Source organism: Amphiura filiformis, chromosome 8 (assembly GCF_039555335.1).
Source record: "Amphiura filiformis chromosome 8, Afil_fr2py, whole genome shotgun sequence".
Lineage (NCBI taxonomy): Eukaryota > Metazoa > Echinodermata > Ophiuroidea > Amphilepidida > Amphiuridae > Amphiura > Amphiura filiformis.
The window spans coordinates 695,776-723,706 of NC_092635.1; the positions used below are offsets into that span (position 1 = coordinate 695,776).

A 27,931-nucleotide genomic window follows, 5' to 3' on the forward strand; every position below is an offset into this window, starting at 1 on the left:
CAAATACAATAGGAGAAGGTCAACACATATGACCTCCTATATGACATGTTATATGAGATGTACAACAACCTGAATATCATAAAGATCAGTGTTCGTTTGTGCATATGAACTGCATATTTACAATACTAAATATTAGTCGTTATATATTATGCCAAATATTGGTATTATGACAACACGGTATATGCATTGTATATAAAACAACTAATAGATCCTGCTATCATGGCGTCAGGTCATTGGTTCATCATATCCCGTATGTTTCTTAAAATTCATTCATATTTGAGACAAATTTCTGTGCCCATTTTATAGGCGTACAGGTGGATCCGGTTTTTTGGTCATTTTCATTTCTTTTTGATGAAAGAATTAAGGTTTTCCACTGCACGGAGGCCACTATGTGATACTAATTTAATGCTATATTTATAAATTGAATACGTGTTCCCGATTGGCTCTATAGCGATTTCACAGAAAAGGTATTTCTAGTACAATGCAGCGTCGGACTCTAGCTGAGAGCGTAGTAGCCTAAGTCATGGACTCCAAGAAAGGCTCTCCATACACAAATGAACAAACACAAAGGAAGGTAGTCTCCTCCGTGACCAGCTTGATTTCGATGGAGCGAAAACAAATTGGCTGCAGAGGAGACGGGTAATTTTGCCATGCAAATGAGGTGAGTGTCATCCCCCTGCTTGAACTTTGCGGGAGAAGTGATTTTTATCGCTCTTCCAGGGGGTCAATCTCATTTATAAATACACAGTTCCCTTTTTACCTTGAAATCTGTCCTAGCGAAGGTCGTGACATGATGCTATGAGTTTGTTTTGACTACTTAGATTTCTAAAAATAGATCATTGGTAAACATTGACGTCAGTGATTATTTAGACGTGAGAGAGAACGGACGTGTCAAATTGTGTACGGAAATCTTATATTTTCATAAAAATGAGAGATAAAATAGGAATATTGCTTCTGTTGATTGCCGTGTTTACTTTGGTAAGTCTGAATACTGAAACATAAAGTCTCGATTAGGCATAGACAATACATGAAATATGCATGTAAATATGAATGTTTAAAGGGGCATTTCGTGATCCACAGCCTCATCCCCCACTTTTCTCAAAAAAAAGTTGAGATTTTTATATCACTGGAAACCTCTGGCTACATAATGTTTATGTACAAAATATTTCTTGCAGATTAATTAGTTTAGCAAAGATATCGTGAAATTTGAATTTCGTTCTGGTGCACCAGAACGAAATTACAATGTATTGTCTAATGGAGCAGTGTAATACCAGAGAAGATGTAATAAATAGGTAACCTAGGCAAACCTTAGTTAACACATTTACTAGTCAGCGAATTCGCCGAGACCGGGGCCCCAACACAATGCATATTTACATAGAAATTTGAATTTTTTCGAGAATAGGTGGGTGAAGGAAACCTACATAAATATGTTTTCTATACTTCACTTGACCCAAATATATGATTTTTTATGGTGATAATCAAGTCTAACATGGAATTTTATAGGGATTTTGATAGCAGTTCTATTAAAAAAAGCTGCCATCGCCATGAGACTAAGATCTAGAAACTCCCCCGAAATGCCGTTTTGGGGAATTTTGCTAGCTGAATCTTTTTGATGAAAGTCAATCTTTGACAAGATGTAACTTTGCTACGGAAAGTGCTATGAAAAAAAGGTTTTCAGTTTTGGCTTAGTTTACTCAAGGGCTTTAATTTGATATATAAAACGATGCAATTTGATGGCAAATTTGAATTCACCTAGGATACCTATAATAAAGAGGAGGTTGATCAAGCTATCCTCAAACAAAATATGTGTGAGACCGTTACACTCAAAGTAAATGATGAATCACCCTATTTAGCTGCTTAACAATAGAATACCACAATAGGGTTTGAACCCGTGATGGGTGTGATGCACAAGTTGCAGCTAACTGCTTTTAGGGATAGGTCAGCGTGTGCATGTCATCATACCATACACACCATGCATGCAGACCCTGTCATCTTGTCAGATTTCAGATAAAATATGACTGAAGTTCTATGGCAAATTATAATTTTTGCTACTTGTTGCCACTTTCAGACTCTATTATTTAAGATAAAGAATGTTATCAATTATCAGAATATCTTTATTAGGTTGGCAGGAAATGACAGGAAAATATATAAAATAATAAAATAGAAATGATCAACAATCATCACCTCTCTAAAAATCCTAAAAATTTCTTCTTTAGAAATTTATATATTTACTAAAAAAAAACGGTGGATTTGGGGGAAATTTTACAGCACTCGATTTCTTTCTTGTATTACCCACATGTGGTATCCCATCCAAGCAGCAGGTCCTTAACACACACGTTTCATACTTTTTAACAAATTCTTTATAGAAACATGGGAAATATTTTCAATTCTGAAGTGAAAATTGGTCAACCATGGGCGGTCACACACATAACATCATAGGATATTTCAAGTGGATGTCTAACTACTTGAGAATAAAGGACTATGAATAGATGCGACAGGATTACCTAAGGGATTATCTCAAGGATATAATTCCGTTGACCCTCCTCTTTATTACATCTTCTCTGGTAATACACATAATCATGCATAACTCGCAAACGCAATATCGGAATCAACTGAAATTTTGGGAATATGCTTTTTTCGTGGATATGTACTGAAAAATGTCATAAAAAGAGGATGCTAGGATCACGAAATACTCCTTTAATAATTAATTTTATTTTGGTCTATCAATGGCAATGCATGAATGATCAATGGCATTGCATTGACCACCATGACTGTAGTAAAGTAGAAGTATGATGGGATTAGGCAAAAAAAAAGGTTTGTCTCTGGACCTTTTGGCTAAAAAGCTATGTGCTATGCCTTTTTTTTTCTTTTTCTTTTTTTGAAAAACAGGCTATATATATGCAGTTGTAGTAACTACAAATTTCGAACGTTTGAGGACTCAAGTTGTAGAAGGTGCCATAGGCTATGGCTGGAGTGTTAATTATTTCATTATAAATGTCGCTAAATATTAATATTGACAATAATTAATAACCTGTTTCACCTCTCCATATATTCATACATTGCTCACCTGTGTTTTCATATCATATTTTGTGGTGAAAAATGATTACAAATGTGTAATTTGCAATCATTTTTGGAGCAACGATTTCTTCGAACCGACGGCTAAGTGTGTATGTGAATGCACATTAAACACATACAAACACATACACAGCACCTGTTGGAACTCCCGGTCGGAGCCAGGAGTTTCGATTATTGGAACTGGGCTATATGAGGCTATGCGATGTTTTTTTTTTTTTAACGCTGCCCCAACATGCCCAAATAATGTAGTTCTTACTCCCGGTTTTAACTACTAATATTCTAACCGTCACCTCCTAAAACCCCTAACCTAAACCCTAACCCTGACCTATACTAAAAAATATGTTAAATAATTCAAGTTCTGAAAAATTTCGATCACACGACGTGACAATGACATGTAAATGTTGTGAGTAGTGCCAATGAATTGGTGCAAAATTCAGCACCACAAATGTTGATGTGCGCTGCTATTTTGTCTTACATGACATTACCGTAAGTAAGGAGTACAAAAAGTTAACATTTATGTGTTGAGGAAACTCCAATATTTACGCGGCATGGCATGAAAATTAGTTAAATGATGATCTTTTCTCTGGTATACCGATATGAAATTGCTTATCAATCAGTAAAATTTCTGCACATGGGGGTATTCCCAGTGACGTGTTCTAGATCTACAAGTAAAGTCGATTGTCCCGCTATTTCGTTCGCAGAGCCGTTCATAATACTTGCATACTGTTTCAACAAATCGGTATTCAGAGCGAACATGTCATACAGTTCTTGGAGTATTTATTTTTGACATTTTGTCAGAAATGATCGCCAATTGTTTGTGCCGAAAGTGTAATTTTTCTTGGAAACTACGATGTTTTATCATTCACTACGCGCTAAATCTCATTTTAAAAGCTATGCGCGCGAGATCCTGAGACAACCTTTTTTTTTTGGCCTTATCATGGTTGTTCAATGTTCACAGGCATGAGTTTGTGTACCGTACCAGTACGGTCATTCTTGACTTGGCCAAGCTGGAACACGTACGTCACATCTATGTACCATACTACACAATGTATGCAATGTAAGGTGCATGTATGCTTTCTTCTGTACCGCACAGATTACCGCGCTATCTGCGTGTTTATTTATCGCAGAGCCACTAGCGTTCATAGTTTTCAAGTTTGACCAAGAATTACTTAATTTACCGTACCTCAAGTGTAGTTCTATCCATGACACAATAGAATAGAGATTGAGCATGGAACTAACTACATGTACTTCAGTCACTCAATTGTCGCCAATTTTCAAACGCATTAAAACAATTCTTTGTGAATCTTAATGTTACCGTAATTTATTTTGATGACTTCCAAGTTATCTGTATCTTTGATAGCAAAGCAAAGTTTACTAATTTTTAATACCATAGATAAACCATGCTAACAATTCGCCGACGTGTCATCTGAGCAATTGTTTCTGGTGATTTACTAGTCCCGGCGATCTTTTCCTTTAGACCATCCTCGCTAATAGGACTAAATTATTACTTTTGCATCAACAAGGTTTACTTTTGCATCAAGGTTTAACAGATGCTTTTACACTTTGAAGTCAAGGTTTAATGTAGTGGTAGGAAGGCAGGGCTGAAATGAGGGAAATTATTATGGTAAAAAGCAAGCCTAAACAACTTTTTGAAAACAGGTGAAAATGGCTATTCTGCTAGGAACAAAATACACTTTTTTACACAAAATTATCGGAGAAGCAAGAAACATACCTTCATAAAATCAGCATGATCACTTCCGTCACATAAAAAGATGATCAGATGAGTGGAAAGTGGCAAAGAATTTGTAAAATGAGGGAATTTTTAAAAGAAAAATACATCACATTTTTCGTGAAATTCTCCATCTTGAATAAATGCAGAACTACGTCACACAGTAAAATACTGTCAAATGCGCTTGAAAATTCTTGATACACAAGCGTAAATCACTGTCAAATAAGGAGCATACATCAAGCGCTCGTGCTAGCGAAAGTTTTGGAGTTTGCATCACAGATTTTGCATTCAGCTTTTTTACGTCAAAAATTGTGATAAAAACATGGATTTTTGAACAAAATAAAGCTTGTTCGATGAAATAAAAGGTATGTTTGTATAGCTTTAAACATGTTTAACCTTGATGCAAAAGTTTAATTTGATAAATTCGTAATTTTAACCTATAGCTTGGGTGGTTTAAAAAAAAAGATCGCCCTAGTCCCAGTAACTGAGACCTGACCCCGGGGACCTGACGACACTATCCAAATGATTATGATGGGGTTCAAAGTTACTAGGACTAGCGCTATTATACCTATCAATTGACCACTCCATTTTTGAAATAAAAGAATTTTACAAAACTACCTCACCTTAATCTGTTCCACAGATTAATTGATGGATATCATTGATGGGTATCAATGATCAAGTTAAAACTATAGTATTATAATTGAGTATCAAATGTTGGCATAATATGAATGTGCACATACGTAGATCAAATAATCAATAAATCAGTGCATACCACAATGGATTAAACTATATGACTAATTGTTGTTTTTATATATTTATATGTGTTACCAGTATTTGACCATGGACTGAACTGATTAATTTATTGATTTATCATATTCTCAATGAATTGTGCATTGTGAAATATGGTAGATCTGGAAAAAAGCATTGTTTATTGTCTTGATGCTGAGACTATTTAAAAGACTGATCACTCAACAGAAATTCAGTTTTGATTAATATATTGATAGACAAGCAACTATGAGAATGCTAAAACTAGCCACATTGGTTATTGTAACTTGCACATTGTGTATTGGTTCAGATGGATTATGGCAGGTAAGTTTTATTGGTAGTGTAAAATACCAGATGGTTTATCACTGGTAAGGTTTAGTGTAAAATATCATCTATGGTTTTAAAATCACCAGGGACTGTCTTTTGGAATTGACAGGAGAGCACTAAATAGCTCTTCTGGAGTCTTCAAGGAGAGCTGTTTAGCGCATTTACAACAGAATGTACGGAGAGAATGGTCAACTAAGGAGAGCTAAAAATCACTATCCTATAACAGATTTAAGGAGAGCAGTATAGAGAGTGATTGCTCTCGCTCTCCTCAAAAGGCAGTCCCTGAATCACTGCTAAGTTTTATTGCCATATTGGTAGTGTAAAATATCATCTATGGTTTATCACAGGTAAGTTTGAAATCTAACATTTTAAACTAACAGCATAAAACATCGCTTATTTTACAGCATTCTCATGTGTTGAAATGTTTTAAACATTGACCTGGGTAAAATTTGTTATACTACTAATACTTCACATGGATATCATCTCAATTTTGCTATAGATGCAAAAGTCATTCTCTTGTTTTTAGCTATTTTGAGTTAGGCCTAAATAATGCTCATCAAAAACTTCTTTTTTGCAGTGTACAGTCCTACATGGACGTGAATTCGTGAAATCATTAATCTGACAAAGTGATCCACTTTTTAAATGAAATCAATTAAAATTTTATTATTTTAAATATTCTTGCCCAATTATGCTATAAATTATATTTGGTCAGGGTCAGGAAGGTTTTCAATGGCAAAACACATTTGGACTTGGTATAAAGAATGGGAGACTTTCCAACCTGTATGTACTTCCTACAAATGTAATACTTCCCATGACTTCCCATTTCAACCTGTAAGGGCTAATGGTTTGGTTTCACTTCGTAGTAGATAAAGGGTGAGAAACAGACCATTACCATAGATATCGGTGTCTTGTTGAGGTATGGTGAGCATGTTAGTCGCCGAAGGTGAGACCCGAAGGGTCGAGCCTTCCGAGCGACTAACATCTAACCATACCTCAACAAGACACCGATTATCTATGGTAATGGTCTGTTTTGAACCGCTTATCTTACATATCTGGTGAGCCAAAATAAGCGAATTTGTTGTTATGGTTTATTCATTTTCCAAAAGACAAACTGGAAAAGCTGATGTGATTAACTTGTGTAAGTTTAGGGTTTTCCAAAAATAAAACACACCGAGACAGTGTAATATTCTTCCCGTGTGTCCTGCGTTTGAGTCTACTGAGTCTTATCTATTGTCAATTGAAAGTGATTTAATCAAATCAATACAGCATTGATTTTAACCGGAGATTCTATTCAATTCACTTGTCATGCTTGTGGTCATGTCCCACTCGATTATACATATTCGTAATATTAATAATGAATATGTAAATAGTTCAAAGGTCAAAGTGGGTGTGTTTTACCTAGACATGGCGGTAACTCATTTAACACCATAGAATTTATATTTATCTTTAATATACTTATAGAACAAATGTCCTGAAACAAATCAACGCATATTCCTGGGTACCTTCCTCGACCTTTTTTGGTTGGGGTTAGGCCGCAGATTGTTGTAGTTTTTCTACATCTAGTCTTGTGGCCTGTAATGTACTGCATTTTAGGTGCAAAATATCCTTGGTTGAACTTAATTTGTAAGACCTCATGGCTCTTGCTTTGTTACCTACTTTGACGGAATCTCGTTAGTTGGGAGAGGGGGACAAAGGTAGATTGACATCCTCGTCCTAATTATACAGGCTTTAAGACATAATACAAACTAATTTGCATTATTCAATAAAGGTGTTCTTGGTGTCATTCAATACACACAAGTATTGTTTACCATCTTCATTTAAATCTAATATGCATAAACTTGGCATAATAATTTATGCTGATCGTGTAAAATATATTAAACTTTGATGCATTTTAAGTTTGTTGAAATGTCCAAAAAGTCAAATAATGTGGCCAGTGTTTCTAAATATGAACATGTACTTCTCTTGTTCAAAATTTATTGACCTGACCAAGATTATCTTGACCTGACCAAGATTATCTTGACCTGACCAAGATTATCTTGACCTGTCCAGATTATCTTGACCTGTCCACATTATCTTGACCTGTCCACATTGCTTGATATAATCGACAGTTGACCAGACTTTGAACAAAAGAAATACAATAGATAATGGAACAAAAGAAGAGGGCTAGACGTATATTATTAAATAGAGGCCAGCAGGTGGATATTTGTTCCCCACTGATAGGTACTGATTCTGTCTAGCCACTGATCCTGGAAAGAAGGATAAGCGGTATAGTAAGCTCACCATTGATAGGAATTCGATAAATTGCCACTGATCCTGGAAAGAAGGATATGTGGTATATAGCTCACCATTGATAGGAATTCGATAAATCTCATGGAGCAGAGCACAGATTTCTTTGGGTATACCTGTTCTTTGCCCACATCCTGTTCTAGTGGGAGTGGCCTGGGAGGGGATACTACATCAGTTATCAAAATCATATTATCCTTCAATGTCCCTCCCTCCATCTCTCAGACCACTTTTAAGCAATTGATTTATTTGACACATTTTTCCTTTCTTTATTTCAGGCATCTGCTAAGGGTAAAGCCAAAGCTCCATACCCAAATGTTGGCAAATCAGACAAAAAACATCCCCTTAAACATCATCATCATAGTGAAACAGATACAGGAGTGCCAACTCCTAGACCAAGAGGTGAGTAACAATAGGCTTCAAAATATGAACTGTACTTTTACATGTATTTTACCTGTGTCCATGCATTTCACAACTAGTAACATAAATTGTGGATAGACTTTAAAATTATGATCATGGGTTTGATTTCCCAAAGAAACACTGTTTAAAATCAAAGTGGGAGTAATTTCGGTGGTGCAGTAGATTACCAATTTCCATTCAACAATCACAAAATTTGTTCTTTATTTGCGGATCATGAGTTTTTTTACCCCCGTTTTTACCCAACACATTTCAAAGGGTCATTTGAATTTTACCCAATTCAAAGGGTCATTCTATGAATCTATGAATCCTGATGACAGTTGAGCATGTTTGAGATTGAGATCCTAGGCTACAACATATTCCATTTAAAATTCACACTACCCCTGTGGAAGATTTTGCAAATATCTTCCACTGTGGGAGTACATTGTATGAATTTCAAATGGAATTAGCACATAAGCAGCTCCATTTGAAACACACCCTCCATCAGTGGAAGATTCAGGTTGAATCTTTCTCACAGGGTGTGTGAAATTCAAATGGGGCTGCTAATGTGGTCATTCCATTTGAAATTCATACTCCCACTGTGGAAGATATTTCCAAAATCTTCCACAGGGTAGCGTGTATTTTAAATGGAATTGCTTTTAAAAGCAAACAGCTGATGTGACTTAAAAGTGCTTTTTATATTTAAATTCTACACAAAGTGTTATTGTAGGAGAATGTTTGTTAATTGATGTGTTCAACCCATTTAATTAATGTTCGAACATTTAGTCGTACACATACACTGTACATACATGCATGGTGAAAAATGTTTTTAAATATAAATTATGACTTATCATTTTGAATTCATTTGGCATTGTTACAAGCAATATATTGTGCATAGCCATTTGTGTTGAGCTATAAAAGAGTTAGAAATTGTAATGATAAATTAAGAGCATATTTGCCAGCGTGTGTTGCATGCTGATCACAATGTACAACACAGCATGTTGCCACTATGACTATTATGTGCTACATATTTTATTTGTAATCAAGCTCACTGACCGCATTATTACTTGTCAATTTACTAATTGACTCGTTGTTGAAATCCATAGCCTATGGAACATTATATATGGGGGGTACGTTACCGTCTTGTAAACTTTGCAAGAAATCTGCAAGTGGCATGTTTTCTTAGTGAGACTTTTCCAAAATACTTGTTTAGGGTGTTATACATTGTAAACCCTACATATAGGTGAATACTTGTTTAGGGTCCATTTTGAATATACATGAGCATGATATCCACCTCCAAATACAAGTGCCCCTTTCAGATTCTTTCTTTGAAAACTTGTAATTAGGAAGACCAAATTATGTGAAATTGAAATAACTTGGCCGTTTATATATATATGTCCTTATGCCAGCTAGCGTGGGATGGGATGTATTACACATACAAATGTACATGCACTTTTTAAACTGCCATCAAGCAGATCGATTGAGACGTACTGTACATTATTTTGTTCAGTAAAATCAGATGTCAGTTTTAATGTTTTATTTTACCCATTGAACTGACTACAATTAGGCCGGCTCACTAAAATTGGTTGGTTCCTGATAGGATCATTTTTATTAGCTGACAAGATAATACTAAAGTAATTGATCACTTCATTTTGGTTGTATTTGAAAATACATTTTAGCAGCAAGCAAATCATTTTGCTAGAACACGTCACACATGGTAAAACAAGAAGGAAGTGATTCACGCTTTGTTGATGTTTGAAATAGTTTATATTAGTAAATAATTGTACACATATACCAGAAGTAGTGGTGATATCACAAGTACTTTGCAAGTTGGACATCCTCTTACCTAAAACTGCTACCCTGCTTTGATGTACATGTATCTGTAATTTGCCATGGCAATTTTAAAGATCCAAATCAATGCCGGGAAGCATTGATAATGTTATGCAAAATTTTACGCAAAACAGTTTACATTGTACATGTAATAGATAAATAGGACACAATAAATGTTTTTTATTTGTTTTTTGCTCTTTAGTTTTGCTAAATGTATCAATTTTATTATTGTCAATATTTCAATTTTGTTATTGTCTTATCTCAATTTTCATTATTGCCTATTTAGGCTCGTGTGCGCATTTGTAAAATCGCGCGATTTGAAAAAAAAATTCTGGAAAAATTTGGCAAAAATCAGATTTTTTTTTCTCAAAATACCATAAAAATACCAAGGTGGGAATAAAAAAAAAATTAAGTTTCGCATGTGTTTTCAAACCACTTCTGAGCTTTGAGACAAACCTTTATTTTTGGGGGGCTTTATCTCAAATGGTATTGCCAACTTTGGTCTACAATGTAACTGCATCAGATTGTGTCACAAATTATATAAATTTTACCTCCCCCCCCCCCTCTCAAAAAAATTCATTTAATTTCATAATAATGCAACATTTTATATTTAGCACATTAATAAATCATGTGACTCAATCTTATGTTTTCCATTGTTTCATAGTCAACAAATGGGGAGCCTGTCCCACTCTAATTGATGCTATTGCTGGTACATGTGATGAAGCCTGTAAGAGTGACATGGACTGTGACGAGGACATGAAATGCTGTTCAAATGGGTGTGGACATGGATGTTTCAGACCAGTACCAGGTATGTAGAAATAGTCTTAGTGTTTGATTCCTGACTGAGACAATGTTTCCACATTCTGTTCATGTAAGCTGGTAGGAAAGACAAAAACTCAATGAGGACATTTATGGCCAGGAAAATTAAATATTAGTACTCACAATTTTTACCTTTCTCTGCCTTTGATGGACTGGTGGTTCACAAGAAATATGATCTTTCGCTTCTTCCATGGGACATAGGGGTAGTCTTGTTTCAATTAGTGTTGGCATACCAATTTCCCTATAAAACATGATCAAGAGATATTATATGACGTCTCAACTCATGGTTTATTGCCCTTCCTCATATCTCTATAGCATTCCTGATATTTCAGGAGTAACTGTAGAATTACCACATTTGCCAGCACCTTAACCTGTTTGCCATAGACTCAATAATATGCTGCTTCTGATGTTTGATTTCCCTCCTAATTAATAATAATAATAAAAAAAATCAATATACCCAGTTTTACAAAGATAAAAGATCAGTGAACAAGATACATAGCCTGACAAATTTTTTTAAAAACAGATCCAAAAAAATACTGCAAGTAATGAAACCTTAAGCAAAAAAATCAGACACACAGCAAATAATGTTGTGGCGAAAATTATTTGATCAAAAATGTTTTCAATTGAGATTTTAAAATTCCAACCGCTGAAGCACCCCGCATTGTCATTGGGATTTTGTTCCACAGTCGGGGTGCTACAACGGCGAAGGCCCGATCACCATACTTGGTCTTGGTGCGAGGCCCAGGCCTGAAGAGGAGCTGCGAAGATCGGCCGGAGTATAGTCGGATAATAGTTCACATATGTACTTGGGTGCAATACCATGGCGGACTTTGTAAGCGGTGAGTAGGATCTTGAAGCAGATGCAATCCTGGATCGGAAGCAATGAAGCTGGAGCAGTATTGGTGTTAAGACGCTATGTTGGTGCTTCTTTGTCAGCAGTTTTTACATGATGTCAGATTAATCCTGCCTAGATGTGCTTTGACTTTTAAAAAGCAAATTTCTGATTGAAATTAATATTCTATTTCCTCTCTCTTTATTTAGAAACCAATTGTCGTATTGCCTGCACCAGGGAATTGGACCCAGTGTGCGGAACTGATGGAGAGACCTATTCCAATCCATGTATGTTGAGATTCAGAACATGTAGTAGCAATCAGAAGTTTGTCCAGATGGCTTACTATGGACCATGTCAGCCTGAAAATGCTGAGCAGCAAGGAAATGTGGAAACATTTCATGAAGAAGGTAATTGTAATATATCTTTTGTATTGTATTATATCTTTTAGTGTGTCTCATATCATCTTAAGTTGAGAGTATCGCCATGTTGGATTTCTCAAGGGCAGATTCAAATCATGCTTGCTAATCTTATCACACAGGGCGTATACACAGACATAGAAGCACAACTTTTCTGTATGCTGGCGACTCAACCATGTAAACCCAACATGGCGCAAAATCCAACATGGCGCTACTCTAAACTTGAGATGAGACACACTATAGGCAAAATAAAACAGGTTTGTCTCACAAACCCACTTGCATAAGTATGAGAAATGAATGAATCTTTATTTTCATAATAAAAAACAACAAAATACATTGAAATTACACATCGAAACATAAAATAATACAAAGACAATTATGGACGAGATGATCGAAAGGCCAATAAGGCCAACATTAACCATCCCCTTACAGAACTATTTGTGAGACAACACTCCTTTTTTGCCATAACTAACTCAGTCTTTGAAATATGTGTTATCCGAGTTATTTTTGTCTGTCAGGTGACACATTTTAATTGCTGGAAACAAAATAATCAGTGGGGCATCACGGGGGAAACTGAGCCAAGTTTGGAATCAGGTCATCAAACAACTTCCTTCTTGGCTTGGTTTCAATTATACTGAGATAAAGAACATTATTTTTTTTAGGATGGTACCTTCAACATGCTCCACCTTTTCCTGTGAGGAAATAAAATGGTCCACCTTCAGGCTTCAGGTCTAAGAGCTTGAACATTACATTTTTTGTAGGGATACTCACAGTATCATTTGTATCATGTTTTCATTTGTATGGTGTGTGTGTTTTGAGTCAAGTCTTCAATTTTTAACATCTTGTCAATACTCTTTTAACCAGTTTTTAAACATTTAAATCAACTAATTTGATCGAGTAACCCTACCTCTAAAATGTTGTGGGACAATAAACTATTTTTCTGGTCTTGTGTAGAAAGTCACAGTCAGAGGAGCTCAAAAAGTCGTAGTCAGAGGACTTAAAAAAGTCCAGACAGTGTTGCTGTTTACTTCAAAACCCCTCAAGAAAACAAAATATCCTGACCAAATCATCCAATTAATGAAGTCAATTTCACATGTGTATTAAATGTGTTGTTGGGTGTGTGTTTTTTTGGGGGGGTGTTTATCTATTTGGTGTAATTTTATGTTCAATGTGTACTTGTTGTGCAATTAATTGATTTATTTCAAATTTCAGAGGGTCCCTGTGAAGCAGAACTTCGTAAAGTTCAAGGACCTATGATGATGCCTTTGATTGGTGCTAAGATTCCCCAGTGTGATGAGGATGGCTTTTATCTTCCTATGCAGTGTCATGGTTCCACAGGTAAGACTAATACCTGATATTATATATTCCCTGATCTCATAATGATACCATTGATTGGTGCTAAGATTCCCCAGTGTGATGAGGATGGCTATTATCTTCCTATGCAGTGTCATGGTTCCACAGGTAAGACTAATACCTGATATTATATATTCCCTGATCTCATAATGATACCATTGATTGGTGCTAAGATTCCCCAGTGTGATGAGGATGGCTATTATCTTCCTATGCAGTGTCATGGTTCCACAGGTAAGACTAATACCTGATATTATATATTCCCTGATCTCATAATGATACCATTGATTGGTGCTAAGATTCCCCAGTGTGATGAGGATGGCTTTTATCTTCCTATGCAGTGTCATGGTTCCACAGGTAAGACTAATACCTGATATTATATGTTCCCTGATCTCATAATGATACCATTGATTGGTGCTAAGATTCCCCAGTGTGATGAGGATGGCTATTATCTTCCTATGCAGTGTCATGGTTCCACAGGTAAGACTAATACCTGATATTATATGTTCCCTGGTCTCATAATGATACCATTGATTGGTGCTAAGATTCCCCAGTGTGATGAGGATGGCTTTTATCTTCCTATGCAGTGTCATGGTTCCACAGGTAAGACTAATACCTGATATTATATATTCCCTGGTCTCATAATGATACCATTGATTGGTGCTAAGATTCCCCAGTGTGATGAGGATGGCTATTATCTTCCTATGCAGTGTCATGGTTCCACAGGTAAGACTAATACCTGATATTATATGTTCCCTGGTCTCATAATGATACCTTTGATTGGTGCTAAGATTCCCTAGTGTGATGAGGATGGCTATTATCTTCCTATGCATTGTCATGGTTCCACAGGTAAGACTAATACCTGATATTATATATTCCCTTGTCTCATAATGATACCTTTGATTGGTGCTAAGATTCCCCAGTGTGATGAGGATGGCTATTATCTTCCTATGCAGTGTCATGGTTCCACAGGTAAGACTAATACCTGATATTATATGTTCCCTGATCTCATAATGATACCATTGATTGGTGCTAAGATTCCCCAGTGTGATGAGGATGGCTATTATCTTCCTATGCAGTGTCATGGTTCCACAGGTAAGACTAATACCTGATATTATATATTCCCTGGTCTCATAATGATACGATTGATTGGTGCTAAGATTCCCCAGTGTGATGAGGATGGCTTTTATCTTCCTATGCAGTGTCATGGTTCCACAGGTAAGACTAATACCTGATATTATATGTTCCCTGGTCTCATAATGATACCATTGATTGGTGCTAAGATTCCCCAGTGTGATGAGGATGGCTATTATCTTCCTATGCAGTGTCATGGTTCCACAGGTAAGACTAATACCTGATATTATATGTGTACATCCATATCAAAACAAGGCACTTGTCGGCTGCTACATGTGCCTCATTTCACATAATAGCTAGGAATAAATACCAGAATCATCTCAAGTGGAGGTCACTTCAAATCATCCCCAAGTGACATGGTTATGGAATGTTCACTGTATTAATAAGCCATGTCACTTGGGGATGATATAAAGTGACCCCCACTTGAAATGAGTCTGGTATTTATTCCCAGTTATTATGTGAAATGAGACACATGTAGCAGCCGACAAGTGCATCCTTTTGATATGGATGTACACATATGTTCCCTTGTCTCATAATGATACCATTGATTGGTGCTAAGATTCCCCAGTGTGATGAGGATGGCTTTTATCTTCCTATGCAGTGTCATGGTTCCACAGGTAAGACTAATACCTGATATTATATATTCCCTGATCTCATAATGATACCATTGATTGGTGCTAAGATTCCCCAGTGTGATGAGGATGGCTATTATCTTCCTATGCAGTGTCATGGTTCCACAGGTAAGACTAATACCTGATATTATATGTTCCCTTGTCTCATAATGATACGATTGATTGGTGCTAAGATTCCCTAGTGTGATGAGGATGGCTATTATCTTCCTATGCAGTGTCATGGTTCCACAGGTAAGACTAATACCTGATATTATATATTCCCTGATCTCATAATGATACCATTGATTGGTGCTAAGATTCCCCAGTGTGATGAGGATGGCTATTATCTTCCTATGCAGTGTCATGGTTCCACAGGTAAGACTAATACTTGATATTATATGTTCTCTTATCTCATAATGATACCATTTATAAGTCTCATGTCAAGTATAAGTCATCCATATGCATTTAAAAACTGGGACAATCAAAGACAAAGTCTTCATTTTTAGTCCATTTTAAACTAATCAGACTAGAAGGACTCAGTTTTCTTGTTTCCCACCCATTATACACCAATGTAAACAACAGGACAATCATAAACTTCCTGAAACGAACTCATCAGAGACAAATGTGAACTGTGGCTCTCCTTGATTGGTAATTTCACTCTTTTACATGAGTACTAGGCTTTGTTAGAGTATCTGTATCTGGAAGCCAATTATTGACAAAGATGCGCCCACGTCGTCTACATGGTTTACTTTGTGAGGGCAGCTTTAGCTGCCTGAGCAAAGATAACTTGCGTTTGCGTATATGCGACTCTGGTGAAACAATGGTTGAACAATGGTGAAACATGATTGAATCCCTTTCAACAACAAATCACATGATTATTTCATGAGGAATGTCAGTTAATCATTGCCACTCTGTGATTTCTCTGTTGATATCAGCAATAAAACTACAGAATAAAACAGCAATGTTTAGCCGCTACCTCCAAAATACTGAATTCAACTTGTAAGTGTGTATATATGCATACAGCTTCCAGGCATGATAAATTTTACATGCTCGTACGTAAAGCGCAGCGCTAACTTGAGTTTGCATATACGCATGCATATCTGTAAAAGTGTGAATTCATCTCGGATTAACAATGGTTGGCTCTTGTACAAAGGTATAGGAAGAGTTGTTGAATAAAGAGTATAACTTTCATGGGGAATGGGGATACTTATTGTACATTCTGATCCCATAATGCTCCTTTTTGAGGTTGCCAAATTGGACTCTTGTCTAATTATAATTATGTATTTTCACTTTTCTCTTGTGCATCCTAGGTACATGTAGGTGTGTGGACAGGGAAGGTAATCAATTATCAGATAGGCCTGTTAGATTGACGGCAAAGAATGAACTGAGCTGTGAAGAACACCTGCCTAAACCAATGCCATAAATTGGTTTCTCTTCCTTAATATCATCTTCAAGAACCTAAAGTTGAATTGGTGACATGGGCTTTATTTTTATATTATAACCAGAATCCTTTTCAAAATGTTCTTGTTGTAGCTCATGCCACCACTTTAACCTTAGATTTATCACATTTATTGTGTACCTTTTTTACAGTAAATTATTCATTTTAATTCATAGTATCATCACCATAGAATCTTAGTAAGTGTCATAACCTTCACATCAGAACTGTTTTCAAAGATTCTCATTAGAAGCTCACAACACGAATTTAACCTTAGATATATTACACACACTTTGTTGTGTATGAACAGTTTTTATATTAAGAGCTCTTTTTAACTTGGTCATAAATCTACTTAAAATAACAATGTTATATGACAAACTTTACGGTGCTTCCAATATATCATAGAGACAAGCCAAGCACTTAATATATTTACCATACTGTGTTTCATTAAAGTAAAGTCCATTAGGGTGATAAAATGACACAGGTGGTTTGTTTTAGTCTTCATAATTTTATATTATCTTTCATACTACATTTCATACTGCAAAGTTATGAGCCCTCAAACTAGAGGGGACTTTTTTTCTTTTGATGTTTTTAGTTATATACATGGCATTAATACAGACTAGGTACACAAGTCTGTTTTTTTAATTTTTAATAGGAACATATTATTTATTACTCTGATTGTAAACACCATTACTTTACAACAAAAGGCTTTCTTCAACTTAATATAAAATATGTGTATATCATTAGTGAAAGTATTTATGTATTTTTATACTATTCATTAGATATATGTGACATATCTGGTCCATGGAGGCTAAAGGTAGCAAATTTGAAATTGAGATAAAGGCAACAATATGGAGTAAAAACAGTAAAATACATAAGAAAATACACATCACAAAACTTCATAACTTAAGAACCAAATATGCTAGACATTTTGTGTTTTCAGTATATGATAGCCTAATGTTTGTATACGATAATAATTATAGTAACTCAATTTTCAATAATGCCTCCTTTGGCCTCCATGGACCAGATCATGTCACATATAAGAAAGACAACTGTAGGTAAGGTTTATTAAGTTTGCTAATTTTTATTTTGAAAAACTAAGCCACCAATATTTATTTTACAAAAATATGAAATAGTATAGGCATGAAATAATTGAATAATGAAAGTTTTCATTAGCTGTACAATTCCTAGGCATTATAGTAAATTGTGATAATAAATTAATAATGTTAAAGGTACTTTCTGTTGGAAATTCCCCTCAACCAAATATTTTTGTTGTTGTAACGTTTTTACTATAGGCAGACTGTCTAGCCCTATAATAGGGCCTTTTGACTGTGGCAATCCTGAAAAACCTGTGTTATATCCAAAGAACCACTAAACCCAGTGAACGCTCCCCCTGACTCGGGTGGAGCGGTCACTGGGGTTTTTAGCGGTTCTTGAAGTATAGCATGTTTAAAAGGCCCTATGGTAGGGCTAAGACAGATAGCATATTTATACTTTGTTAGCAACATGTATGTTTTATGTTTATTATTAATCAACATGATTTTACTTATTGTATTGTTTTAAAAAAGGCTATGAGCTTGGAGGAGATTTAGTTTGTTTTTTAGCTCACTTTTTTACAACTCTGCTCCCAAAAATTATGTCATTTTTATAACAATAACAAAAATGATCAAAGCCGAACAAATATGCAAGAAAGGCAAAAACCTGTGCATGCAGTGTTCTGAGATGGATGGCTATTTTGCCCCACTCAATATTACCTTCATGTCATAATGTATATTTACAGCTAAGGCCATCTTAATTTAATAGTTAATCTTAAAGTTATTCAAAGTTTGAAAACCTAATGCGGAATGCGGTTTTTTTCAGGTTTTTTTTTTTTTTTATCTGTGAGATGAGCTTTTTGATAAGAATAGACCACCTATATCTGTCAAGGAGGTTTCGCTATAGTCAAGATGAAGAATTTTATTGAGATTTACAATTTAGTCTATTTTGACATCGTCAGACGTGATATTTTTGTGTGGTGGATTTAGAAGAAAAAATAAAACTGGGAAAAAAACTGAAATTTACTAAACCCAGCGGGAATAACAGGCAAAAAGCAGGCAATTTTACTAATGCATGCCGGAGCTCTAAGACTAACTATTTAATTAAGGTGGCCTAACTTACTCTTGATATATCAGTTTACTAATTGCTTGAGAGTAGCTATATTGAGTGATCATAGATTCCAGAGTGAGATGAAGTGCTAATCTGGATGAATCCCTAGTGGCATGTATCATAGATCATCAAAATATAAGGATTATGTTTCTGAAGCGAAGAAAACACTTGGCTGTACATCTGAGTATTTTTCAAAAAGGTGACTTTCACAAGTTGTGGCTTCATTGATGCAAGCATTAACAAACACCAAGTTGTTATCTACTGGTACGAAGTGTTGAACCCAAAGTTGAAGCTGATCATTTTGAATGTAGTATAGATAAGTTAGAGCTGCATTGTTGTCAAATGTTGGAACCTTTCCTCCAATGCAAGTGTTATCTGTTCACTAGAGACTGACCGATCAGATCGGTAGCTTCCGAATCGGGCCGATTATTAGCTTATCTTTAGTGATCTGCATCGGCCAATTTGTCCTTCATCTGCCTATGTAATGCACCGATCACCCAATATCATGAAAGTAATTGTTGAAGCTTAACAAGTATTCATTTATTGGTATATTTCTTTGAATTAGACTAGTTAAATCAAGCGAAATTTAGCAAAAGAACAAGCTTTGTAGGCAATAAACATATATAAAATCATACCGTGATTCAGGTACACAGCTGAGATAATCAGGTAATTCCCCGCACGTGCGTGTCAGATTGGAGAGAGCTACGGGCTGCGTGCAAAACTCAACACTTCCGGGTTACACACGTGCGTGTCAGATTGGAGAGAGCTATGGGCCGTGTGCAAAACTCAATACTGACTTGAACGTAAACACAATATTAAAATGGGGCGATCAAATGATTCGACAGACTCGGATATCAGGGGGAAAAGGTAAATTGAACTTAGAATAATCATGGTCAAATTAAGTATTGTAAATGAGCACGGGAGTGTATTTTTGTGCTCAGAGCATACATAATTATGGTAATACTTTGCGTACAAGTACCCTTTCAACATACAGGTGAAATTTACTCATGGCGATGGTATCCATTGTTTACAATTGGGGAATTGGTGATCGGTGATCGCATCGGCAGATCAAAGAGGGAATTGATCGGCCAATCGGCCGATTCAGATAGGGACCTGATCGGTCAGACACTACTGTTCACCTTACTATTCAAATTAAACGAGTGTTTTTTTTCAGAAATTATATACTGTAACTTACACCCGGGACTTACACTGTATAAGCTGTAAGATAGTAATGTCTATACTATGTAATGCATTTTGTTTTGTTTAGTTTTTGTTACATGGTTTTAAAAAAAACTTAGTTTTCATTAGATATTGCATTTGTTTTTGCAAGGTAGCAAATCTGTGGTTTTGTAGTATTGTCACAAAGTGCAATAAAGAATCTACAATAAAGTTTAAATAGGCAATTATTTTTAGATTCACAAGGATAAATTGACAATTCTTGGTGAATTATCAAGATTCAAATGTATTCAACTGTACAGGTGCTTTAGTATCATAAATTAAAAGTTACGGACCAAATATAAAATGATGAGATTATTTTCTCTGACTCTGTATGCACTATATCTTTTGTAATTGCATGTCAAAGAAGGATCTAAATCTAAATGTAAACCAATACTCAATAAAATCATTACACCCTGATGTGGCAATGATGTCACATTGAAGCACTGTTTCGCTCATGCATCTATGCGGTGTCTTGAAGCGCATGCGTGTGTTCACGTGCGCTTTGAGCAAATGCTAGCAATTTGCGCCAGTGAAATGCGCACTAACGTCACTGCCACATCAAGGTGAAAACAGTATAGAGCAACATCTGATAGGGAAATTGACAAATTACCTATGATGAAAACAGCCCATGTAATACCAGTAAAGAACAACAACTTATAAGTTCTTGATTATAAGATAGTTGATTATAAAACCCAAGTCCAATTTAATTAGGACCAAGGTTCCAATCCCTTGTCATCTCATTGTGCATTCATGTTCAAGATTATAAATGTTATGTTGCATTTAATAAGTTTTCTAAAACTTAGCAATTATATTGGACCAAATTGGTTTAATAATAATAATTATTATTTGAAAAAAGCTAACTAACAATTCTAACTATAATTTTAAAATTTGATTTCCAAGTTCAATATGATGAATTTTATATTATTAAGACTTGTTGACCTTATGCAAAATAATTTTCATATGTACAGTTGTATTATTTAATAAATAACTAAATACAAAAGAAAATACAAAATTTCTTGTTACGTGACATACTTACACTGCGTCAATGAGGTATTCCATTTTAAATCCACCCCTGAAAGACTCCACAGGGGGTAGTATGGGGTAAACACAAACTAAATTGTGAGTCCTAGACAAGTTCGTGTTAATGAGTTGCCACTGTATATATTAAACTTGCTCAAATATGATACATTTCACAATCTTAAAAAAAATTATGTTGTTTCCTGGCGGGATCACTTTTCTTGTAGCTGTGTCCTCCTTAGGCTGTTCCCTTGTGGTGTGTACCCTTGTTCCGTGTTCACTTGTTCCCATGTGACCTGCCACACAGACAACGAACCTTTGTTTTGCCTATGGCCACTTAGTGGCCGTATCCATAGGTTGTCTGTGTGGCAGGTCACATGGGAACAAGCGAACATGGAACAAGGGCACACACCACAAAAAAAGCACAAGGGAACAGCCTATGGATACAGGGCCTTACATATGTTACGATGGTGAAACTGTGGAAACAATAGTTAGAATGTGTTTGGGGGGTATTATATACAAGAGGGTTTGGGTGGGGTGTGTATGAGTTATGTGTGTATGTTCAATTTTGGGAAGGTATTTATTTTTCACAATATCTGGGGTAGCAGCACAGGTAACTCTATAATCTGTACAATGACATACAGTGTAGTGTGATAGGAGGACTACCATGTGCCAGATATGGAAATTAAAGAGAGATCTGCATAAATTATGCAAATTACCATCTTAATTAGCATACTTTGAGCTGAAAATCTAATCAGGTTGAGAAGGAGAACCTCTGGCCCTGCTACCCTCTTCCAAGTTATGTCACTGTGCCCCATATGTCTCCAGATATTGGACAGAAAGAAAAATCTAAACATACACACATAAATTATGCAAAACAGCTCCATTACCAAATATAGTCAGGTTGAGAACCTCTAGCCCACATATTCACTATCAAGATAGGGCACTGTACCCCATACAGATCTCCAGATATATGCAGAAATTATGCAAATCAGCTACTTAATTAGCATCTGTTACAATAAAAATCTAATCGGGTTGAGAATCCCTGTGCTGCTACCCCAGATATTGTTAAAGAGAAAATCCTACCCAAAATTGAACACACACATCACTCATACACACCCACACCCCACACCCCTTAGCAGGATCATAGTTTTTTGAGATGGGTAGGGTGGTAACCATGGGTAGGTGGGCCTAGGCTAGTGGTAATGGTGGGGTAAGTAGTAGGGGTGAGGTTTGGTATTTGTGACTGTGGGAGTTTGGGATGAGATTAGGGATGGGATTAAGGGTAGGGGTGGTTGGGAATGGGTGGGATAAGTGGCGATGTCAGAGATGAGATAGGGTAAGGTTAGGGGTGTGTAGGATATGGTGTTGTGGGAAGGTTTGGTAGGAGGGCTGGTAGGGATATGATAGGTAAGGCTAGGGGTAAGAGGTAGAGATGATTGATAAGGTAGGGTGCGGGGGAGGGTTGGGTAGGCAGGGTATAGGGTAGGGGTAATGGTGGGTAAGCCTACATGGTGGTGCGTAGGATTGGGCTGGGTGGGGTAGGAATGGTAAGGGTAGGGGTATGTGGTATGGGTGGGAAATTCATTTCTTCGGAAGGAGCTGTAAGGGCAAGGTCCCAATAAAATTGTGACCGTCTATTTCAGCAACAAAAATTTTATGTCCCCCCACCACCGATACACCTTACCCCTAAACAGGCTAAAATTGTACTGAAATCAGTCTTTTTGAATAAAATAAACACACTATCTTTGATCATCTTGTGACTCCCTACATAAATCAGTCTTTTTGAATAAAATAAACACTATCTGATCTGTGATCATCTTAAAAATTTTATGAACCCAGTCCCGTACGCAGGGGGGTGCGGGGGTGCGACTGCACCTCCCCAAATTTGCAAAAGTATACAAAAAGTCCCAAGATTTAAGAATTTGCGAGCGTAGCGAGCAAAAAAAATCATTTTTTTTAACGGTTTTTTGGTCAAAAAAAGGTCCGAATTTTTGGGGAAAAGTCCACTTTTCACAAAATCGCCCCCCCCCCTTTGGAAAAAGTCCACTTTTTCAAAATCAGCACCTCCCCAAAAAAATCCTGCGTACGGGCCTGTATGGACCCCATATCAATTTGTAAGCCCGTTTTGCACAAGATTTGCAATTGAAAGAGAATTGACCATTGCTCATTCTAGCTCATTCTTGGTCAAAAAATGTGCTTGGATAGGTAGTTTTCAACAGATTTTCCACATTCGCCTTGCTATAACATTGAATTGTGTTATCTGTTGACCTTAATTCTGATTGGATGAAGGAAACACTTGAGGTTTTGACAAAAACCAATCAAAGAGGCCGATTTTTTAGCTAGAAGCTTCACAGCTCCTACATTGCTATGCACTCAACCATGTCCAAAGACTGTGGTGGTGGAGATATTCACAGCTTGTTCTCTGCTTGGAAGCTCTTGGAGCTTCTTGGGACGAAAATGTGTGTGCTCAGGTGTATCGAGGTACACTTGATCCTCCAGTAGGCAACGTGAAGGATTGTGGGTAAAAAAAGGCGCCGCCATTAGAGGCCAGAAGGATTCAGGCTAGTATCGAGGTGGAAACTGTGCGCATGATGGTTTATAAGAGAATCGTTTTTGTATAGAAACCTTTACATATGCTTTTTTTCTTTTCAAAAATTTATGACACCCCCACCCCTGGTAGATTTGGGACCCCTTCTGAAGAAAATGAGAGCCCTAAAGTCAGCTCTAGAGAGAGTGAGCACAGGCATGCCTATTCCAATACTTCCAATCTAAGTGTAGGTCTATGGTTGACCTCCATCCCCCATTTGACATCAACAGAGGATACAAAAAAATTGACTGCCCCTAAGGTAGAAGCTTAGAAGTCCAAAACTTTCATGAGCATGCATGAAAGGTGTTCAAACGGTGTGCATAGTTCATTGGAGTATGATCAGTCACGCCCACTCACAGCTGACTCACAATATTTTGAAAAATAGCGCCAGCTGGTGGCCAAATCATTTCTATTGACGTGGCGACGCCATATTTGGTGTATTCTGAAGGAAACTCCTGCAAAACACCTGAAATAAATCCATCAACATCGGGTTACTTATTGACATTTTGAAATATTTTATTCATCCAATATGTGGAGGGGAATTTTAAGATTATCATGCGTCCTTTCTGCGATCGTTCTCACCGTCAAAGCTGATGAACACAATCATGTTGTAAGTGTTGTCGTCAAAGATAAACATTTCGACGAGTGTCACGTAAACAGTGTAAAATTTTCGGACAAAATGAACCAAATATTGCTGTATTTATAGTTGTTTATTATTAATTGGGCTGGTAGGATGACATGAAAACCTGTAAGAGAGTTTCACATAACATTTAAATGAATACTGTGCACCTCAATATTACAGTAGTAACATGACATGGTAAGCTTACTAAAATTTTAAATGCCAAAATTTTACATGACGTAAAGTTGTTTTCTTTAAACTTCCGTGGTCGGGGTACGCGCTGGTGAATTGCGATCGCGTAAAAGTGACAAGGTCGCCTACTACGCACCGAACAGACAACCAATGTGTCAACCGACTTGTTGTCAAGTGCATTGATCAACCAATCAGCGTGATTGCTTATTTTTTCTGTGTGTACGCTCGTAGACGCTTGTCGCACAGCTCGGACCACGGAAGTTTAAAAAAATTAACTTTACATACAGTCAGTGGGCTCATCCATGCCGCGTAAACATGGAATGTTGCCTCAGGGGATCGACGCTAAGTCAGGTACCGCGTGAGCAAACTCAAAAATAGCGCGAGCATACACAAAAGAAACGTCGCGCGTACGATAAGCGATGTCGCCGGCCAGGTCTGTACGCTGTACCGGCCCCCGGATGGATCGAATCCATGCCATGATGGCATGGGTTCCTATAATACCTGATCTCATGTACCAATACCTTGTGTATTGGTACATGATTCGGCGGGTATACTTCAGCAATAGCGAATAAGTGGTCGTTTTTTACTCTTTTCAAAACGTCACATGTACACCAAATACAGCCCCGAAATGGTCTACTTTTAGCGTGCCTTAACTCCGAAACAGTTTAGTCAAAGTTAAAAATGCGATCCCCAACCCTTTGCTTACCTTGGACGAATTTGCAGTATTTTCCGCTAGCTCCGTGTTGGAAAATGTCCGGTACTTGCCCGATACAAACATAGAAATGGCCACATTTGCTTCAGTCCTGGTATGAATATTTCTTCCGTAATCCAATGGTTCCAACGTGGGCATAACGATGATAGTCTCCTACACAACCAGATTGTGTCGGCCTGACGCTCGTCGATCCTATTAGTGAGGACAGCGTGAGCTCTTACCTGCGTAAAAGTCTGTTCGACAAAGGCAATAAGGATGATTGACAGCGCCGTTCATTGGGCGGAGCCATTTAATATGGCATGACAGCAGACAGGTTGCGCTGTTCTCTGACCTTGACTGTTCGTCACGTAGACATACCGTGACCTGGGTACACGTACAAAGCTGGGGGGATGCGACTGCGGCCGCCATTTTGACACGCGGTATCTACTCTTCAGAAAAATTACTTTTGGTGACGTTTTATATCAAACAATTTTCGATAACGGATTTCTACTAGGATTTCAATTTTTTATTAATGAAGGTGCATGTAGTTTTGAGGAATAACACAGGATGTTTCGAGTTTTATTTCAACTGGTGGTGTAGGAAGGTGAGTGAATTCGTGAATGAGGCCGGGATTGAGGTTTCGTTGCTTCAACGATCCGATAGTAGGATACTAAACGTAGGCTAAAATGTCTAATGACGCCATGTTTACATGAAAACATTAGCTGTTGCGAGGTCAGTGTCGTTGAATTAGTTACCTAAATTCCTTTCAGGATATTCTGATTTCACTTATTTATGATGTGTACGAAAATTCACCATATAAACTCAAAAGTGTGAATGCAAGCTGTTATTGCTGACAATAGAAACATTGTTGCAAAGTCATTAAAAACGGGTATGTATTACAGACGTTCTTTGGCCGAAACGAGATACAGGCCAGTTAGGCAGTCTAATGGGTTCCTACAGTCACCCATGGAAAACAGTGTACTGAATCTATAGCTGTACATGTACACCATGTCCATATTGGCCAAGGGATGGTTTGTTTACATGGCAATATTTCCTTCACTGAATAGGCAATACAGATTCCAAACATATATATAAAACTTACCTCATATCAGTTTTAGTTGCCCCTAATAACTCCAAATTGACATGACAATTAATTCCATTTGCTCAATTTCATACCAAAATCAAGGAAAACATGGTTTTGTTATTGCAAAATAACATGAAAATGAGAAAGGTTATATCTGGTCATTTGCATAGTTCAGGTAATCAATATTGGCACTTGAATTGCGTGACTCAGTAACTTTCTGCTCATTGACATTGTAAGAGTGATAGTGTTGTAAACTTGATTGCATAACATTAAAATTGCCAATAGATATCCTTTGTATTATGAGTTGTCTGATGATGGTATTAGAACTGTCATGGATGTAAACATTGCACAAAATGTCAACAAAACATGCTACTGCAGAACTCTATGCCTGTATTTGCTCGAGAACTCTAACTTCGAATTTGCACACGATAGTTACGCATTCGATGCTATAGCCAAAATAACAATTTCTCGATCATGAGAGGATGCACCTTCTGCGTCAGCGTACTTTTCATAGAATAATACGATCTCGCGACCTGCATGACCGAACCTTGACCTTGCCTAGCAACGACTGTGTGATTGGTCAATTCTCAAAAGCTGTGTTTGCGCCGTAAGTGCCGGTAATTGCGTAGTACGCTCGGCGCAAATAACTGCGTACCCAAGTTGGCTCTCATCAGGCCTCCAGAAAATTTTCTGCTGTCTGGGAACTTAATGACAAGTGCTGAAAATTTTCTGTGAAATAACTGTAATAGGCCTATGTATGCAGAAGCGACATCATGAGCCTTGGCGAAATCCTAACGGCGGGGTCCAGGAAGCTCTCAGGGTTTAGATGCTCTCTCGTGCAATCTGAGCATTATTTTGGAACAGTTTTCTATAAAAATTTACATCCTTTTTCACAAAAAAACACAACTTAAAATTTCAAAGTATTACTGTCAAAACTCAAAACAATTTTTTTTTTTTTTAAACATTTTTTTTAGAAGTATTTTGCAACTTTGAAGAACCACTGGACCTATTCTGAAGGGTTAGGATTATTCACAGATAATTTGAAAAAAAAAATGGAAAAAAATTACGAAAAAATTACAGTTTGTTATCCTTAATATGCAAACCATTGTGTTTAAATGCATGGAAAACCAATGCATCTATAATATGTGATAGATGAAGAAATAAACATTAGTTAATGGTTTGCATATACCGTATTGTTTGTAATAAACGCTCCCCCTCTAATAAACGCCCCCTCCAATTTTTCTGTGAAAAATTGACCAAAATGCGAACATTTCCATGACATATCGTGTAGGTAAGCTTAAAACTTGCATCAGTCATGTCAGTCACGATCGCTAAATTGAATGGACAAAACCTATTATGACTCAACTCCCATG

The 27,931-nt window shown here is 36.8% G+C and overlaps 2 protein-coding genes and 1 long non-coding RNA gene across 3 annotated transcripts in view; all 3 read left to right on the forward strand.

Moving 5' to 3' along the window:
* The first annotated feature begins 847 nt into the window (after positions 1-847).
* On the forward strand, positions 848-13,842 carry LOC140158480 (uncharacterized). Its single transcript, XM_072181577.1, has 5 exons — positions 848-978; positions 8,458-8,581; positions 11,070-11,213; positions 12,266-12,463; positions 13,685-13,842. Exons 1-5 carry the CDS (start codon positions 928-930, stop codon positions 13,825-13,827), a joined length of 660 nt encoding a protein of 219 aa, XP_072037678.1. The 5' UTR covers positions 848-927; the 3' UTR covers positions 13,828-13,842.
* Positions 13,843-15,752: 1,910 nt separating this feature from the next.
* On the forward strand, positions 15,753-20,964 carry LOC140158481 (uncharacterized). The gene is made up of 2 exons (XR_011859783.1): positions 15,753-15,942; positions 16,878-20,964. It is a non-coding gene; the product is annotated as an uncharacterized lncRNA (long non-coding RNA).
* A 3,430-nt stretch (positions 20,965-24,394) lies between these two features.
* LOC140158482 (transmembrane 9 superfamily member 3-like) overlaps positions 24,395-27,931 on the forward strand; it is a 28,726-nt gene continuing 25,189 nt past the window's right edge. Inside the window, 1 exon segment of the mRNA XM_072181578.1 lies at positions 24,395-24,582. Within this exon segment, the coding sequence (XP_072037679.1) occupies positions 24,502-24,582 (81 nt within the window). The 5' untranslated portion in view covers positions 24,395-24,501.